The following is a 16,295-nucleotide window of genomic DNA, read 5'->3' as shown; positions in this document are numbered from 1 at the left end:
AGACCAACGTTTGCTATTGGCATGCCATCTAGCCATTTGTATCCATATGCATAGAATAGAATGGGCATCGAGGATGTCAGGCCTGCTTGTCACTACGATTCAGCCACTCACATGCGTCTGACGAAGTTGGGCCAGCGCCAATCCATAGCCTGTGTCAGCCACCGGCCACTAGCCACTCAGACAACGTTGGGAGAGCTTCTTCACGATGACACGCTAAGACAAAAGAGAACACGGTTGACTGCAATCCAGCCCCTGACAGACTCGATGGCGATTTTTTGGGTTCCCGCGGACGCTGCGAAGACGAAAAAGACATGGCATCGTGGTGCAAAGAGACATCAGACAGCACTGCTAAATGACAATTGCTATTATTAAACACAATCTCCATCTGTATCTTTCCGTGTTTATTTTATTTTTAGAATGCTCTTCTCAGTCGCTTTGGCATAAACACTCCTCTATTTACTACATGACTAAGGTCCAGGTCCGGTCAGGTACAAGTAAGTTGGCACTGCTACTACCATCACAGCGGCTGACCTCCAACAAACAGCCCCTCATCTTCAGGGCTTCTGACGGCACCTTCAACCACCACGCGGCGACCGTTTTTAGCGCGCTTGTCACCCTCTAAACAACCACATTGGCCCTGAACTTTTGGGCCCCTCCCCGCCAACCTTTCCCAGACCGCCGTTCCTATTGCATCCCTAGAACCTCTTTTTGTCTCTGTCTTGGGGGGTTTTTTTTTAACCTTTCTCTTTTTCCCTTATTCTTCTTGTTCTCTCCCCCTTTCCCCCTTTTGCACTGATCCTGCGGCGGGGTTTTTGTTTCTCGTCGTCGCTCGCAGCTTCGGTTAGCGATTGTTTTGTTTCTTCTTTTTGCGCCCCTCTCCTCTCTCCGTCTTTGGTGGAGCAGCTATCGGAGCCCGCCATTTGGGATCAAGAGGGAAGAGAGAGTCTCTCCTTGGAGATAGCGACTTCTCCTCTTCTCAAGATCGACGGCCTTGCTTGATTTCGATCCAACCGCCCACCGCCCACCGCCCATCATGTCAAACAACACCATCAAGGTCGTCGCCCGGTTCAGGCCCCAGAACCGGGTGGAAATCGAATCGGGCGGCAAGCCAATCGTCGCCTTCAGCTCGGAAGACACTTGCACACTTGACGTATGGCCCCTCTACCTGAAAGAACCAGGCTCGCTACAGAGCCGTGATGATGGGTGAAAGCTCTCCGCTAACCGTGGCCATGCTTCTTGTAGTCCAAAGAGGCGCAGGGTTCCTTCACCTTCGACCGAATCTTTGACATGTCAAGTAAACAACAAGACATATTCGACTACTCCATCCGCCCAACCGTCGACGATATTCTCAATGGCTACAACGGTACCGTCTTTGCCTACGGTCAGACTGGTGCTGGTAAATCATACACCATGATGGGCAACATGGATGATCCCGAGCAGAGGGGTGTTATTCCGCGCATTGTCGAGCAAATCTTTGCCAGCATCATGTCCAGCCCCAGCACTATCGAATACACCGTTCGCGTTAGCTACATGGAAATTTACATGGAAAAGATTCGTGATCTGCTGGCCCCTCAGAACGACAATCTCCCCATCCATGAAGAGAAGAACCGCGGTATCTACGTCAAGGGCCTACTAGAAATTTATGTCTCCAGCGTTCAAGAGGTATACGAGGTGATGAGGAGGGGAGGCAATGCCCGAGTGGTCTCTGCCACCAACATGAACGCAGAATCATCACGATCTCACTCCATCTTCGTCGTTACCATTACCCAGAAGAACGTTGAGACGGGTTCGGCCAAAAGCGGTCAGCTGTTCTTGGTTGATTTGGCCGGTAGTGAAAAGGTTGGCAAGACGGGTGCCAGTGGCCAGACGCTTGAAGAAGCCAAGAAGATCAACAAAAGTTTGAGTGCCTTGGGTATGGTCATCAACGCCTTGACCGATGGCAAATCTCACTTTGTGCCCTACCGAGACTCTAAATTGACCCGTATACTGCAAGAATCTCTGGGTGGTAACAGTCGAACTACTCTCATCATCAACTGCTCTCCTAGTAGTTACAACGACGCTGAAACTTTGGGAACGCTGAGATTCGGTACCAGAGCAAAGTCTATCAAGAACAAAGCCAAGGTCAACGCCGAGCTCAGCCCGGCAGAGCTCAAGGCTCTGCTCAAGAAGGCCCAAGGCCAAGTTACCAATTTCGAATCGTACATCTCTAATCTCGAGGGTGAAATTCAATTGTGGCGAGCTGGAGAGTCTGTGCCCAAAGAGAAGTGGGTTCAGCCCACCGCCGATGGTGTTACTGCAGCCAAGGCCGAAGCAAGAGCACCGCGGCCCTCAACTCCTTCACGGCTTACAGAAAGCCGTTCAGAGACCCCTATTGCCTCTGATCGCGCTGGCACCCCCAGTATAACGTTGGAGAAGGATGAACGGGAAGAGTTCCTGCGCCGCGAAAATGAGCTGCAAGATCAGCTTACAGAAAAAGAATCACTGGCTGCCACAGCCGAGAAGCAGCTTCGAGAAACTAAGGAGGAGCTCTCCTTCTTGAAGGAGCACGATAGCAAAATAGGCAAGGAAAATGAGAAGCTGATGACAGAGGTGAACGAATTCAAGATGCAGTTGGAGCGGCTAAATTTCGAGGGTAAAGAGGCTCAAATCACCATGGACGCCCTCAAAGAAGCCAATTCAGAACTCACCACTGAACTGGACGATATGAAGCAGCAGCTGTTGGACGCCAAGATGAGCGCTAAAGAGACAGGTGCTGCCCTCGATGAGAAGGAGAAGAAGAAGGCAGAGAAGATGGCCAAGATGATGGCTGGTTTCGAACTTGGAACCGATGTGTTCAGCGAGAATGAGCGATCCATTGCTGAAACTATTAAGCACATTGATTCTCTACTCGAACAGAGCACAATTGGCGATCACATTGCACCAGACGAGTTCAAGGCACTCCGAGCAAAGATGGTCGAGACTCAGGGCATTGTGAGACAAGCAGAGCTGTCTATGTATAGCGGATCATCCAATGATCTGGATGCCCGACGGAGGCAGGAGCTGGAGGCTAGGCTGGAGGCCTTGCAACAAGAATATGAGGATGTTTTGACACGCAATCTCAGCGAGTCCGATGTTGAAGAGGTTAAGGCACGACTGGAAGCCGTATACGCTAAACGCGAGAAGACTGAGACACAACTCGTCGAAGAACTCAAGGCTGACCTCGCCCAGAAGGCTTCTGAGAACGCAAGGATGAAGACTCTCATCGAGGAGCTTCAGCAGCGCGTCAAGGCTGGCGGCGCCGGTGCCATGGCCAACGGCAAGACTGTCCAGCAGCAGATTGCCGAGTTTGACGTGATGAAGAAGAGTCTCATGCGAGACTTGCAGAACCGCTGCGAGCGTGTCGTCGAGCTGGAGATTTCACTTGATGAGACCCGCGAGCAGTACAACAATGTGCTGCGGTCCTCCAACAACCGTGCTCAGCAGAAGAAGATGGCTTTCTTGGAAAGGAATTTGGAGCAGCTTACACAGGTTCAGCGCCAGCTGGTTGAACAAAACTCTTCCTTGAAGAAGGAGGTTGCCATTGCCGAGCGCAAGCTCATCGCGAGAAACGAGCGTATCCAGAGCCTGGAGAGTCTGCTGCAAGACAGCCAGGAGAAGATGGCGACTGCCAATCACAAGTATGTACCACCCGTTATCCCCCTTTTTTTTCCATTCTCTGTGACAGTAGTACATCAATGGACTGCTAGCAAAAGAAACATGATAAAACGCCTGGTGCTGACCTAGACTCCCCCCCTTTCTAGGTTCGAGGTCCAACTTGCTTCTGTCAAGGAGCGCCTCGAGGCTGCCAAAGCTGGCAGCACCCGCGGCCTTGGTGGTGCCGGCGGCTTCAGCTTCTCTGGCGCTGGTAGCCGCATCGCCAAGCCTCTGCGCGGCGGCGGCGGCGATGCCCCTTCGACCCCCACGATCCAAGGCGGCGATGGAACCAGCAGCAAGCGCGGTAGTTGGTTCTTCAACAAGTCGTAGATTTTTATTATAAACCTGCGTTCTTCCGGAGCGGCGTTATGAAATACACTAGATGCGAGGTTTTTTTTTAAACTACAAACGCTTAGAAACCACCATGCCAACAAAACTCTGAACCCCTTAACCCTCAACCCTCCTCGCTCTTTTCTTTGTCCACCCTTACCTTTTTTTTTTTTCTCTCACTCTTCATTCTCTACCATGCACATGCTCTGCTGACTTTGCTGGTTAAGGCTTTATCCGTTTTTGATTTCTTCTTTTGCCTTATATCTTTTGATATGTCTTGCTCTTACTTCTGCTCCCCCCTCTCTCTTATCTGCAATTTGAAAGTTTGGAACGAGAGATTGACGAAAGCGAGGGGTATGCGTATGCGTATGCGTGCCTCTTTCTCGAGATTTATATACATTGTTGTGTGGGTGAAGTCAGGGGAGTGATGATGAATGACGATTGTTGGATTCTGGGTCTTTTTTTCTTTACGAATTTTTTACCTGATGGTTACACGTTTGAATGAATTAAGACAGCTTGGTATGAATGAAATACAGCGAATGAGCAAAGAAAGACAGAGATGGAAATGAACCGAAGAGAGAAGAGAAAAACGGGCAGTGGGTGGGCTAGAGAGATTTCTACTGTTGGAGTTACGCGGTTGGGGGAGGGATATATTTATATATATGATAAAGACGTCACGCATGAAAGAATAAAGAATTAAAGAACACATGAGATATTAAAAGAGATTTTTTTTTGTAATTTATGACGAAGTATAAATATTGTGTGCATATATCATGAATGGTTTGCCAAGTTGGTTGTGCTGTGTGCGTGTGATGCGGCTCCAACCATGAGAGTCGCAGTACGAATAGTTAGTATAAGCATTGTTTGCCAGCAAGTGAGCAGGCAAGCAAGCGATTTAAGTGCTCTTTGCGCCGAACTTCATCAGGAGCAGGCCAGTAGGAATGAGAATGGCCCAAGAAAGGATCATTGTAGCCACAACGACGCCAAAAATCTTGGTGTAAAGGATGATCACGCGTCTCCAAGCAGCCTTGGAAAAGGTAGACCAGGCGTTGGCAACGGTGGCGTAGCCCAAGCCGCCCACCACTGCAGGCTCGACCTTGCCATCGAAAGAGCGGTCGAAGGGGATGATGGGATCTTCGTCTTCAGGGAGAAGCGAAGCCTGAACACGGACGAGAACGACGCGGGCGGGGATGATGACAACAACCCACAGCATTGTGCTCAGGAGAAAGTACACTCCTGCCTTGATCATATAAGAAATTTTGTGTTCGCTGAAGTCGTCAGGAAGGTTGCCAGAGCCCCAGCTGAAAGATGGCGCGTCAAAGCCGATCAGGCCGGACAGCAAGAGGGGAACCCATTGGTGCACTTGGGTGGCAACCCAGTAAATCACAACGGGCTTCCAAGTAGCAGTAAAGGCGCGCTTAAAGGTAGGCAGGCGGCGCCAAAATCTTCGAGGGGAAGGGTGCGAGATGACAATGTGAACCCAAGCAGTAGCGTATTGAACCATGACCAAGGATGCCAGCAGCTGGGCAAAAGGCCTAGCAGGGAACCAAGAGAAGAATGAGGCGACAACACTGCTGAGGATATTCTGGACTAGAAGACACATGAATCCACGGAAGTTGGCTCGGAAGCCGCCATACGAGGTGAGAAGGCGGTTGATGGAGCGAAGAGAAGAAGTCACAGTTCGAGGGGCGCCATCGGTAGGCTTGGGGGCGCCAGCGGTAGCCTCATCATCTCCGTTGCTAGGAAGGGGCTCATAGGCAGGGGGGTTCTCATCTTCAATGATGGTGAAGACGGGGTAGATGTAGAGTAGGGTATATTGAACCTATATGCTGGTGTTAGTGGAAACCAGCTTCACATGCACTCAAAAGGTGCAGGGAACGCAATGACGATACTCACCAGAAGCGAAATGGGGATAAGAATAATGGCGTCGGCAAGAATCAGAGGCCATCCCCAAGCGGGCATATGGAACTCGACAGGTTCTCCCGCTCCTCCTTGAACGGTCCAAGTCATGGTGGCGGAATGCTCGGGCAATGTACGAAATCAAAACTTCAGAGATGCTAATACCGATGCAGGTACAGTGACCCTAAAAGTGTCGCAATGAGCGCGCAATATGGATAAGTATTTCGTTCAGCTTTCCGGCTGCGAAACAAATACCGGAACCGATGGAAGAGAATGTGAAAAAGAGCAAGGCTAAAGAAGGAAAACAATTATTTGCGCTGATGGTTGGGAGAACCAGAGGCTTATAAGCCAGAGGAATCCCGGTGGGCTGTTTGGCAAAGGGACCACCCCAGTTCAAACGGCCTAGGCAGCACTGCCCTCCACCACGGCAAAAAGCTCGTGTATGAGCGCGTTAGTCTGTAGGCCCAGAAGACTAGCTGCCACAAAGCTCTCATTGCCCAGACTTATCGGCTATTTCTGCTTTGGGACGGCAACCTGATATATGAGGGGCGCCAACCCGGCCTTTGCCCAAAGCAGTGTTGTCGGGCTATTTTTTCTTCTCTTGGTGCAGCGAATTACATCAGCTGCGCAATGCATTGTTGACGCGTAGCTTGCATGAGCGCATCTATAAAGTTCGCAATGGTGTGTATCAGGCACATTCAACTACGCTGCTGTCTGCCTCACACCCTGGCTTTGCTGTCTTCTGCTCGATAGTTTGCTGCTGAATTGCCTTCACGGTGTATTGGCCTGTATATCCACAGAAATCTTGTCTTGACAACTGAACCATTGCGAGTCAGCTGTTATCGAAGTCCAGCAAGCGCTGCCGAAGTGGATAGAGCTCTAGAACCGGAAGAGAGAGGGTTCTAAAAAAAAATCAGTCGCAGCTTTCCGTCACGTAGTCAACCTGGTAAAAAGCCGAAAAGTCCGCATTATTAGAGAGGATGGGCGAAAAAAAGCTGAAAGGGCGTATATGAAGATGAAAAAGATAGAAGAGAAGAAGACGAAGACGAAAGGAAAGAAATGCAGACAAATGCAAGTGGCTTGTAAGTCCTGGCGACAAAAAAAACTGGCAAGATGCTCTCTGCGCGGTTCTTTCCACAGCGGCTGCTGGACGCGGCAGGCAGGCGAAAGCGCCCCGCAGCTTCCTTGAACACACAGCTGGAGTGGGGCAGCCTTTACTGTTCATTTGATGCAGAGACATTGACAGTTGACAGCGTACCCGTTTATTTCCAAGGTGTATTTTGTTCGGCACATTACCTTACTTATGGGTGTATATTCATCGTCTCACTGATTTAGGGGCCTTATCGTCGGATGAGGAAGCAAGAAGTACATTTTCCCTTTACTACGCGGGAGTCACATCACTTTGTATCGCATCGCATCGCATCGCGTCGCATCGTATCACTGATAGAGGCCAGTGATATCTCATTACAACATCCAAGGGCCCCGTGGTCCTTCAGCTGAGCCCAAAATGTCAGCTCCATCCATCCCCAACTTGCTCTCACTCCGGGGCAGAGGCGGGGGCCGGGGCCGAAGCCGTGGCCGGGGGCAAAGACTTGGAGGCTCTAGCGGCGGTGGTGGCTCCGAAGCTCGTGGCAAGGCTCATGATGCTACGATCCAAGGCACCGACACCGATGCGGCCGTATCGAGGCTGAGTGCTGTCGAAATGGGCTATCTGAGTGACCCATATGCGCGGTATTTCGTGTCCAGCTTGGGGGGGCCTCCGGCGAGACGGTTTCCCATTATCAATCGAGGTTAGTTATGACAACTATCCAACTTTTATCCCTTCTTTTTTTGGCCATTTCGTAATGTAAATATGTATACTACAACTCAACTCACACAATTCTATAGGAACATACACACGTACAGCAGCTATAGATCATCTAGTCCAGTCGTTCCTCTCCGGGTTTACTGAAAAGACAGGAGGACAAGCCCCGGCTACGACGCAAATTGTTTCTCTAGGTGCTGGCACCGATACAAGGCCATTTAGACTCTTTGGCCAGCAGCATCAGGGGCAGCCGAATCTTATCTACCACGAAATTGATTTCTCAGTCATTAGCGCTAAGAAGCTCAAGACAGTTGAAGCAGTGCCGTCATTGGCAAGCATCTTAACCAATCGGTCCACAGGCGACACGGGCAACTGGTCAAGCAAGCCATCAAATGGAGAGTATTACTGCCACGGGCTCGATATTCGGCAGTTATCACCCACCTCTACGGAGACGCTGCCAGGACTTCGCACTGATGTTCCCACTCTCATCTTATCAGAGTGTTGCCTCTGCTATCTTCCACGAGAACAATCCGATGGAGTGCTTGAATACCTTACTTCCCGAATACCCAATGCAGCAGTCGTCATCTACGAGCCAATCCATCTTGGGGATCCTTTTAGCGATACCATGGTGTCGAATTTGGCAGCAAGGAACATTCACATGCCCAGCCTTGAGCGGCGCAGGAACGAAGCAGACGAAGCAGCTCGGCTTAAGAGGATAGGATTTGAGACTACCCGTCAATTGACAATTGATCGCATATGGACTAAATGGGTGGGTGCTGAGGAGAAGGAGAGAGTTGACAGACTCGAAGGGCTCGATGAAGTTGAAGAGTGGCAGCTACTTGCGGGACATTACATGATTATTTGGAGTTTCAGGGGAGAAGGGTTTGAGGGATGGAGAGCCATTGAGTAGAAAAATAAATAAAAAGTTCAGCGCAGCATGCTGGTTTAATGCTCGCCATCACTACCGTAGCCTGCAATAGCCAAAGATTGCATCATAACCGCTACTGTTAGCAGTGATGATGTGCTTTTGTCCATATTATAAACCTCCAGTACTCTTATTCAGGGTGTCAGTCTCATGTACCGTCCGTCGCTGTTTGCTGGGCAGTGACAAGCCGATTCTCATCACGTGACTTGTCACGGCGTTTGGTGTGTGTTTAGCATTTCACCAGCACATTCAGAGGGGGTGCAACTAGCATACTTCGCTTCTAACGAATCAGACTCCGATTCTGTCGCGTTGGTGCCTCTTCATCTCAGCCTCGACTGTCTCCTACTCATCGTGGTTTTCTTCTCTTTGTCTAGCTTTGGGGATTCCATTATTGCTCGAACTCGGCTTACTAAAATCAGCTTCAATTCATCTGCCTCTCTCGCTCCTCTCTACGCTCTCTCTTCTCTTTTTTTGGATTCATAGAAGCGAATACTTCTTTGTAAGCGACTCGGACGGATTCCGACTTTGGAGGCCAAAACTGCGGCAGTCGCTGTTCACCAATTGCGGAAGCTCACCCCAACAATTCCCAGATCCTTCGCTTGGATACACAAAGACGCTAGTTTTCATACGACTTTTCGCTTGAAATACCGATTTTCGAGGGCGGCTGCTGGACTTTTACGGGGGAGGCGCACGACTGGCGCTGTTCTGAAGGGGGAAGCCACTGGACGCGCTTCGTCCTACTTACAGGCTTTGGGCCTGATTACTACAGAAAGAGAAGGAAATTCGTTACTTATTGGAAATCTGGAAGCATGGCGGAATCAACCGCTGTCAAGGCGTATAAATATCGCCAAGAAATCAGTCAGGTGAGATACTGCCTACTTTCACTTGTACCTGAGCATTTTCGAGCATCAATGGGGCTCAGAAGTCTGGGCATTCATCATGATGGTGGCGATAATGGTTGATATCGTCACGCTTATTATCAAGTTATTCAATCGCACATATCTCGTTTCACCACCTTTTTTCTAAGCTGGACCTTCTCTTATATGCTGAGCGCATTTAACGAGTGAGCCGTCGTGAGTAAAAAGAGTTGCGTTCTTCTCATCATTCACTCTGAGAGCAGCTCAGACGATCTCATTTGTCATGGCAGACTACTACTTAATAATAACTCTTGAGGAAAATGCATCAGCGACCTTCAAATTCTGATCCTACATGCAACGCATCCTTCAACACCAACGCCTGGCAATGCCGCGTTTACCAGCTGCATCTCAATTATAGCCAAGTGGCAAGCATCAACCAACTCCTATAAATTTTACACACGCTCAGTTTTACCCTAAACGAGCTTCATCTTCCTCTTCACCTTCTCTTTACTTGAAATTTGCTATAGGGCCCTCAGCCTTACTTTTACTCAATCATGAGTGATCGATACTTCTACGCCAATGGGCGGCGATATCGCATGCGACCTGGATTCTTGTTGCGCCTTTCCAGACGAGCTATAACAATTGACTCTTTCCAACAGATGATGTACGTTTCTGGCGAGACAACCGAACCGTCAATAGAAACAACCGGTATCATCGAAGACATCGTCCGGCAGCAAGTCATCGAACTAGTAGGCCACCAGCTTTTTCTTTTGTGTATCTCAAATCGTACAAATTTAACTAAATATCAAACAAATCTTTAGTTACGAAACTGCACTGAGCTCGCTGCCCGTCGTGGCTCAAAATCGATCAGCACTAACGACCTCATTTTTCAAATCCGTCACGACCAAGCCAAAGTATCTCGTCTGCGCACATTTCTCTCCTGGAAAGACGTCCGTAAAAACGTCAAGGACTCTGACGACAAAGGTGCAGACGCGGATATCGCTGCTGGCGACGATGCTGTCGGCGGTGTCGTCCCTGGAGGCCCCGTAGACGAGGCAGCCAAGAAGAACAAAAAGGCCAAAGTCGGTCTCCCCTGGGAACCTGCGTCTTTCTACTCTGTCGAGGTCCCAGAGCGCGACGACGAAGAAGATGAGGAGGAGGAAGAGATGAACTACATCACCCTCCAGCGTCTGCGCAAGGCCGACGAGCGCACCAAAGTCATGACCCGAGAAGAGTACGTGACGTGGTCCGAATATCGTCAGGCGTCCTTCACCTGGCGCAAGGGCAAGCGCTTCCGTGAATGGGCTGGTTTTGGTGTCGTCACTGACAGCAAACCTTCGGACGATATTGTCGATATCCTTGGTTTTCTCACCTTTGAAATGGTCCAGACCCTAACCGAAGTTGCCCTCAAGGTCAAGGAGCAAGAGGACATGGCCCGCGCTCAGACCGGCGCCCTGGTCGAGGGTGGCACGAGCAAGAAGCGCAAGCTCCAGCAGGGCCTCTTCGACCCCCCTAGTGAGGGTCGCACGCCCATCGAGCCAAGGCACGTTCAGGAGGCCTTCCGGCGGTTCCAGCAAAGGCACAAGAAAACGCGTGCTATGCTCAACATTACGAGACTGGCACAACACACGACTCTAAATATTATTTAGACTCTTTTTTGTGCCACGTTCTCTTTCTCTTTTCTCTGCTTCTTCCTTTTTTTTTTCTTCTCCTTTTTGCTCAAAGTATTCTTTTGGTTTGGGGGGTTCGCAATCACTTTTTTAGTCTTATCTGCTGCTCACTTGTTTGCTTTTCCCCCTTTTGCTTTTCCCCCCTCGTTTCGACTCGGAGTTTTGGGGCTACTCTGACCCGGTTCAATATGCGCTTGGAGAGGGTCTTGGGTCATCAGATACATGATCAAGAACAACGGATCTGAGAATCTGGTTATTTGACGATTGTATGATGGGTTAGTTGGTTTCTTTTGCAAAGTCAGTTGAAAGAGTTTAGCGCAATCGGTATTACTGTTGTCATGTCGTTTATCGGCGATGGGCGATGGGCAACGGTAAATAAAAGTGATTAAATGTATATAAACTCTATCAAGCGGTACATGTGAAATGTAAGCTCATGATTGCCATCGCGTAAAAATCAGTATACTTTCTTTCATACAGATCCAAACTCCTCATACTTCCTTTACAGGTGGGGTATATATCGTCTTTTTGCTTCATTAAAAATGACAAAAAAAAAATGATAAAATCTGGAACGCCAGATAATGAGTAGGAACACGCTCGCTTCGAAAACAGGAGAACAAAAAAAATCATGCTAGGAAAAGAATTATCCTTCCATTTTCCATTACCCTTTTCGAGGTCTAGCAGCTGAGTCAGGCCGCATACTAGTGATCGCGAATGACGCCCGTCTGACGGCTTCGTTTCCTTGCCAAAGCCGAGAGTTGACCCTCTGCAAGCTAGCAGGTATTTCTTCCAAATTCTCTCCGAAAAAGCTTCCTCTCCTATAAGAAGGCCGTCGCGCTCCAGCAACCCCTCGTCTTGGTCTCTGGTTGACATTATCTGTTTGAGCAGTAGCCAATGCAACCCGCCTCAAGACCGAATCTGGAAGTTCTCCTGGCTCCTCTGGAACGGCAATGCTACTGTGTTGAGTTGTTAATGAGCTGCTGGACTCGTTTGTGGAAGCCAGGGTTGCAGATTCCTGGCGAGAGTCTGCCATTTGTGCATAATGTTGATATTTTGGCTTTTCCAACAGTCCCGAGCGGAATGCATTTACTCCCACTAACATTTTGACCAGCTCGACTAATTCTTCCAAGTACTCAATAATTTCCATCTGACCGGCAGTACTGGCATTCCAGGAGAGAAAATTATGCTTGGTTATCAAACGTGCCATCCTTTCGCTTGTCTGATCATCGTACTCGCCCTCGGTTTTGCCATGGCTAGCATGACTTACCGTAGGTGTTACCGGAGCTGACGTTGATGTTTGTGACGTGATGATCTTACGGACTCTATGTATTAGCCGTAAATGCGCCAAGCGAGCTGATGGGATGAATTGTGGGAGCGGGAGCCAAGTTGTCAACGCCTCATTAACGGAGCACAGCATCAAGGTGCAACTTGCCACCATGCTCCGACGATACGTATAGACCTGCGGATTCAGGACTTCCAACACTGAGGAACCATACGCTGCTCGGAGCTGTACGACGTTGTCCATGCGGTCGATTACCTGGTGAAGCACGTATATGATTTCAGTATATATCGGCGCAAGCTTCTTAAAGCTGCCCTTCAGTCTTGGCTCAGTAGAACAGAACGGTAAAAAAGTCTCGGCCGCTGCAAGCGAAGCTTGGGCCCTTTCTCGCAATTGATCGAAATGGCGGTGCTGCTTTAGAGAGCGAGGATCAAAGAACTCAGGCTCATCGACGCCAACAGCTATGGCGCCCTGCATACCCTGGATATGACGCACACAGGCAGATAGGGATTCAACCAGGCGATCTCTGGCGCGCACAGGGGAGATAGACACCTCTACCAGAGTGGCGGTAACACCCCCTACCAAAAAAGCTATGAGGCGCTTGTAATAGACCTGTACCGCCAGTTCTGTACTATTCTCTGCCGCTAATAAAAATGGTCAGATATTGTCTTATGTCGGGCAGAAAGAAGAAAATCTAAAAGCTTACCTAGCGCAACCACATTGATTGATATAATGGCTGCTGCGCCAGCCTTGACATATTTCGTTGCAACATGGAAATAGGCCGCAGGTAGGATCGTAAAAGCGAGAACCACAACAGTAATAGCTCTACTCCCCCCTGCAATAACAAACGAGACGTATCCAGCTGTACAGCCAAGAACCAGCCCAATCATTCGGACAATAAAGGTGACCAAAGAAGTACCAATGGCCACTTCAAAGATAAATATCAGCTGAAGCGGAGCCCAAACGCCATGAACATCTCCGTACCACTGGTTCCAAGACGGTACAAAGGCCGGAAAGCTGACAAGAAAGACAGCAAAAGATAGCTTGAGTGCATACGCAAGATCGTCAGAGTCTTGAGCCCATTCTAAAGCATCTGCTGCTTTCCCTCGCAATTCTAAAATCCAGTTGTCAGGAGCATCTTTCTCTTCATGCCCATGTTTAGATCGCCGGTGATTATCGGCTGGCCCATTTTCTCTTCCTTTCTTCCCCCTTTTTTTGCTTCTTGTTTTTCTACTTTTCAAGACTTTCAGATATCTAGAAGTGGTTGTAGAGCCCGCTTCCTCATCGGTTATGCGCTCCCCCAGTTGTTGCTCATCACTCTCAAGAATGCCGCTAGATTCTTTCGATTGAGATTCAGATGGCCTTCCAGCCAAATCCCCGCGTCGTGCGGCCTGCCTCGCGCCTTCTGGAAGAACCATTGAATCACGTTCTCCAGCAGTACGAAGCCACTTTCGAAGACTTGAATAGTGAGGAATCCAGATGCGTGACTTATTATGGCGGCGCTGCCTCTGTTCCACCAAGTAGCGTGCATGGCGAAGCATATTCAAGACATGGGTTGAAGACTGGCGAAAGGCTAGAAGAAACGATGAAATGAGGAATGTCTCCATCCGGGGCATGAAATCAAGATATTGGCCTGTCTCTTGCATCGCAACCAGCTTAAGCTGTTGGATAGATTGCTGGTCAAACGCTGCTAGAGCATCGGCGAAAAGGTCGATGCGCAGATCAATCTCTTCTAAACGAATACCTCGAGGGGTAGGCGCGCCAGAGGGTAGGGTGGGAACATCATAGCAATATGCCAGACAGGATATAAGAAGAGCCACCGCTGCATTTGTAGAGGCTTGGAACTCTTGTACAGGAGCTTGAAGCCGCATAACAATTGATTCAAGAAGCTCGGCGCTGCTCAACTCAATTTGCCTATTCAGCGTGGCGTAGTCGGCTCTGCTATGGGGATCGATGGAGTTGCCTGCTTTCGATCTAGATCTTATATTAGAGTTGACTTTTAGGTAAGCTTCTGGGGCACCGGTCGACGGTGTGGTTGATTCAGGGCTGTGCGTGTTCTCTGTTGAGAGTTCTGGATCATCACTTGCCAAGCCGTTCTCTTCACGACCCTCATCATCAAGTACTATGAACTTGTTTTCGCAAGCACCAATTAGTGTAATAATGCTCTGGGACAGACTGCTCATGAGATCAACGCTAATGCGTTTCATATCACCAGGAGCAAGGGGTGAGATGGAAATCTCAAAATTAACTTCATTCTGTGCAGTCTTACACGCAGCAAGCTTAGATCGGATTGTAGGTTTCTTTTCCATTAGAGACGCAAGCGTGGTCGCATGTAGTGGTATTTTGGATACTGTAGCTATAGCCCTGGCAGATCGAAAGGGATTCGGGAAAGCGGAGAAGAATTTGCGCCAGTAACGGATGATGGATTGTTTCTTCTGGCTCATTTTCTGCTGCTGCTGCTGCTCAATATCCCTATCGTTGGTCACTGTGGTGCTGCGCACGCTATCCTGATCTCGAGTTTCAACACAGTCGCCCCCAGGGGTGGCGAACCAGTAGGTAGCTCGCTCCAATGTGTTGGCCATTTCGGAGAGGGCGTTGATGGTAGAAGTTCCCAGGTAACTACCAGAAAGCTCTGGGAATATGACAACGTTGGCGAAAAGCATAATGCCAACGCCAATAAGAATTGGTACGTAGATAGTTTCATATAAGAGTGGTGTAGCCTTGGTTGGTGCCGTGAGCGTGGTTATCGCGGGTAGCATGACGAACAAGACAAATAAAAAGAGTCGAGGACTAGAGGACCGTATATAGCCGTGAATCAAGATACACGCAAGGTAGAACAGAGCCCGAATAGTAAACGCAGCGGGCTTGTTGTCATCATAGACCAAGCTCGCGAGGTATAAACCCAGGATGCACCATGATAAGCCCAGGCCGGAGCCGAAAATGACCATGATGATGTTCTCAATGACAACGCCCAACCGCTGGCCTGGGTGTGCAAAGGCAACAGTCATTGGAATAAGAAATGTTGACCAGCTTCTGATCTGGGGGAGAATGGCAATCGTGGTTGCAATCACACAAGCTATGAAATCCTTGAGAATCCGCTGCCAGAGATCCTTGGTGCCGTGGTCGCCCCAGAGGGAGGCAACGATCCTGCGTAGGAGCTTTGCCATTGCCAAGTAGAGTAGGGATTCTTCTGTAACCACATCATCCCTTGAAATCAAAGATTCTAAGCTGTGATTTTTTAGAAGTGTTGAGTGTTTGTCGCAAAAAGCCGAGTCCGGGGGGCCGGAGAGGCGAGCGGGAGACTCTCGGGGAAAAGATAAGGAATGCGAGCTTGCGCTGGTTAATCTGACGATGGCTGCATGAAAGATGCCAGGATCAGACCCTTCGTCTGTGAGTTTTACTGCGTGGAGCGTTGAACTGGACTCCGAGGTCGTGAAAGGGAAGGGGAGGCGAAAGAGAAGAGAAGACTCAAGAAAGCGTAGAAATGGTGGAGGGAGGCGAAAGAATAGAAGAATGAATCAGGATTTGACAGACTGAACGATTCCAGAGCTGGTGAGATCGACGATCGGTGTGAGGTCACGTCTTTTTTTTTTTTTTTCCTTTTCCAGAGATGGAAGGAGTAGTCGGTCAAAAAAAAGGACAGCAACGAAGATCCATAGAGCTTATGGTGTGCTGGAGATGGGGAGCTCGAGGAGGGGCATGGAACAGGCCACTAAACCACTGGATGGGCCTGGGTTTTAGGCTAAGGGTCGCCCGGTGGCGCTCTCCAGGCCCACCCCGGTAGGCGTCTCAATCGCTAACAGTACTACTAATAAATCTGACATCTTCTGCAAAGGATTACATAGAGGACAGCCACAATGGC

The 16,295-nt window shown here is 49.4% G+C and overlaps 5 protein-coding genes across 5 annotated transcripts; 3 read left to right on the top strand and 2 right to left on the bottom strand.

Annotated features, from left to right (window-relative positions):
• Positions 1-422: 422 nt before the first annotated feature.
• KLP1 (Kinesin heavy chain) lies at positions 423-4,763 on the top strand. Its single transcript, XM_024904924.2, has 4 exons — positions 423-494; positions 545-1,150; positions 1,243-3,656; positions 3,780-4,763. The coding sequence occupies exons 2-4, from the start codon at positions 1,034-1,036 to the stop codon at positions 4,000-4,002; spliced, it is 2,754 nt and encodes a 917-aa protein (XP_024765121.1). The 5' UTR covers positions 423-494; positions 545-1,033; the 3' UTR covers positions 4,003-4,763.
• TrAFT101_000889 (uncharacterized protein) lies at positions 4,741-6,248 on the bottom strand. The gene is made up of 2 exons (XM_024905944.2): positions 5,899-6,248; positions 4,741-5,824 (listed from the first exon to the last, which is right to left on the bottom strand). Exons 1-2 carry the CDS (start codon positions 6,010-6,012, stop codon positions 4,898-4,900), a joined length of 1,041 nt encoding a protein of 346 aa, XP_024765120.1. The 5' UTR covers positions 6,013-6,248; the 3' UTR covers positions 4,741-4,897.
• Positions 6,249-7,159: 911 nt separating this feature from the next.
• TrAFT101_000888 (uncharacterized protein) lies at positions 7,160-8,675 on the top strand. The gene is made up of 2 exons (XM_024899219.2): positions 7,160-7,691; positions 7,789-8,675. Exons 1-2 carry the CDS (start codon positions 7,409-7,411, stop codon positions 8,613-8,615), a joined length of 1,110 nt encoding a protein of 369 aa, XP_024765119.1. The 5' UTR covers positions 7,160-7,408; the 3' UTR covers positions 8,616-8,675.
• Positions 8,676-8,932: 257 nt separating this feature from the next.
• Positions 8,933-11,608, top strand: TrAFT101_000887 (uncharacterized protein). The gene is made up of 3 exons (XM_024907485.2): positions 8,933-9,493; positions 10,147-10,236; positions 10,309-11,608. The coding sequence occupies exons 1-3, from the start codon at positions 9,440-9,442 to the stop codon at positions 11,134-11,136; spliced, it is 972 nt and encodes a 323-aa protein (XP_024765118.1). The 5' UTR covers positions 8,933-9,439; the 3' UTR covers positions 11,137-11,608.
• On the bottom strand, positions 11,526-16,055 carry TrAFT101_000886 (uncharacterized protein). Its single transcript, XM_024899207.2, has 2 exons — positions 13,140-16,055; positions 11,526-13,077 (listed from the first exon to the last, which is right to left on the bottom strand). Exons 1-2 carry the CDS (start codon positions 15,598-15,600, stop codon positions 11,816-11,818), a joined length of 3,723 nt encoding a protein of 1,240 aa, XP_024765117.2. The 5' UTR covers positions 15,601-16,055; the 3' UTR covers positions 11,526-11,815.
• Between the last annotated feature and the right edge of the window lie 240 nt (positions 16,056-16,295).

The sequence above is a fragment of the Trichoderma asperellum genome, chromosome 1 (assembly GCF_020647865.1).
Source record: "Trichoderma asperellum chromosome 1, complete sequence".
Taxonomy (NCBI): Eukaryota; Fungi; Ascomycota; class Sordariomycetes; order Hypocreales; family Hypocreaceae; genus Trichoderma; species Trichoderma asperellum.
This window is presented reverse-complemented; position numbering and strand designations above follow the sequence as displayed.

Excerpts from the sequence above, each read along its gene's own strand:
- KLP1 (XM_024904924.2), top strand. The coding sequence starts at position 1,034 with ATGTCAAACAACACCATCAAGGTCGTCGCCCGGTTCAGGCCCCAGAAC. Across the intron at positions 1,151-1,242 it reads AAGACACTTGCACACTTGAC|TCCAAAGAGGCGCAGGGTTC; the intron begins GTATGGCCCCTC and ends TGCTTCTTGTAG. Across the intron at positions 3,657-3,779 it reads ATGGCGACTGCCAATCACAA|GTTCGAGGTCCAACTTGCTT; the intron begins GTATGTACCACC and ends CCCCCTTTCTAG.
- TrAFT101_000889 (XM_024905944.2), bottom strand. The coding sequence starts at position 6,012 with ATGACTTGGACCGTTCAAGGAGGAGCGGGAGAACCTGTCGAGTTCCAT. Across the intron at positions 5,825-5,898 it reads TTATCCCCATTTCGCTTCTG|GTTCAATATACCCTACTCTA; the intron begins GTGAGTATCGTC and ends ACCAGCATATAG.
- TrAFT101_000888 (XM_024899219.2), top strand. The coding sequence starts at position 7,409 with ATGTCAGCTCCATCCATCCCCAACTTGCTCTCACTCCGGGGCAGAGGC. Across the intron at positions 7,692-7,788 it reads GTTTCCCATTATCAATCGAG|GAACATACACACGTACAGCA; the intron begins GTTAGTTATGAC and ends ACAATTCTATAG.
- TrAFT101_000887 (XM_024907485.2), top strand. The coding sequence starts at position 9,440 with ATGGCGGAATCAACCGCTGTCAAGGCGTATAAATATCGCCAAGAAATC. Across the intron at positions 9,494-10,146 it reads ATCGCCAAGAAATCAGTCAG|ATGATGTACGTTTCTGGCGA; the intron begins GTGAGATACTGC and ends TCTTTCCAACAG. Across the intron at positions 10,237-10,308 it reads GGCAGCAAGTCATCGAACTA|TTACGAAACTGCACTGAGCT; the intron begins GTAGGCCACCAG and ends ACAAATCTTTAG.
- TrAFT101_000886 (XM_024899207.2), bottom strand. The coding sequence starts at position 15,600 with ATGGCAAAGCTCCTACGCAGGATCGTTGCCTCCCTCTGGGGCGACCAC. Across the intron at positions 13,078-13,139 it reads AATCAATGTGGTTGCGCTAG|CGGCAGAGAATAGTACAGAA; the intron begins GTAAGCTTTTAG and ends CATTTTTATTAG.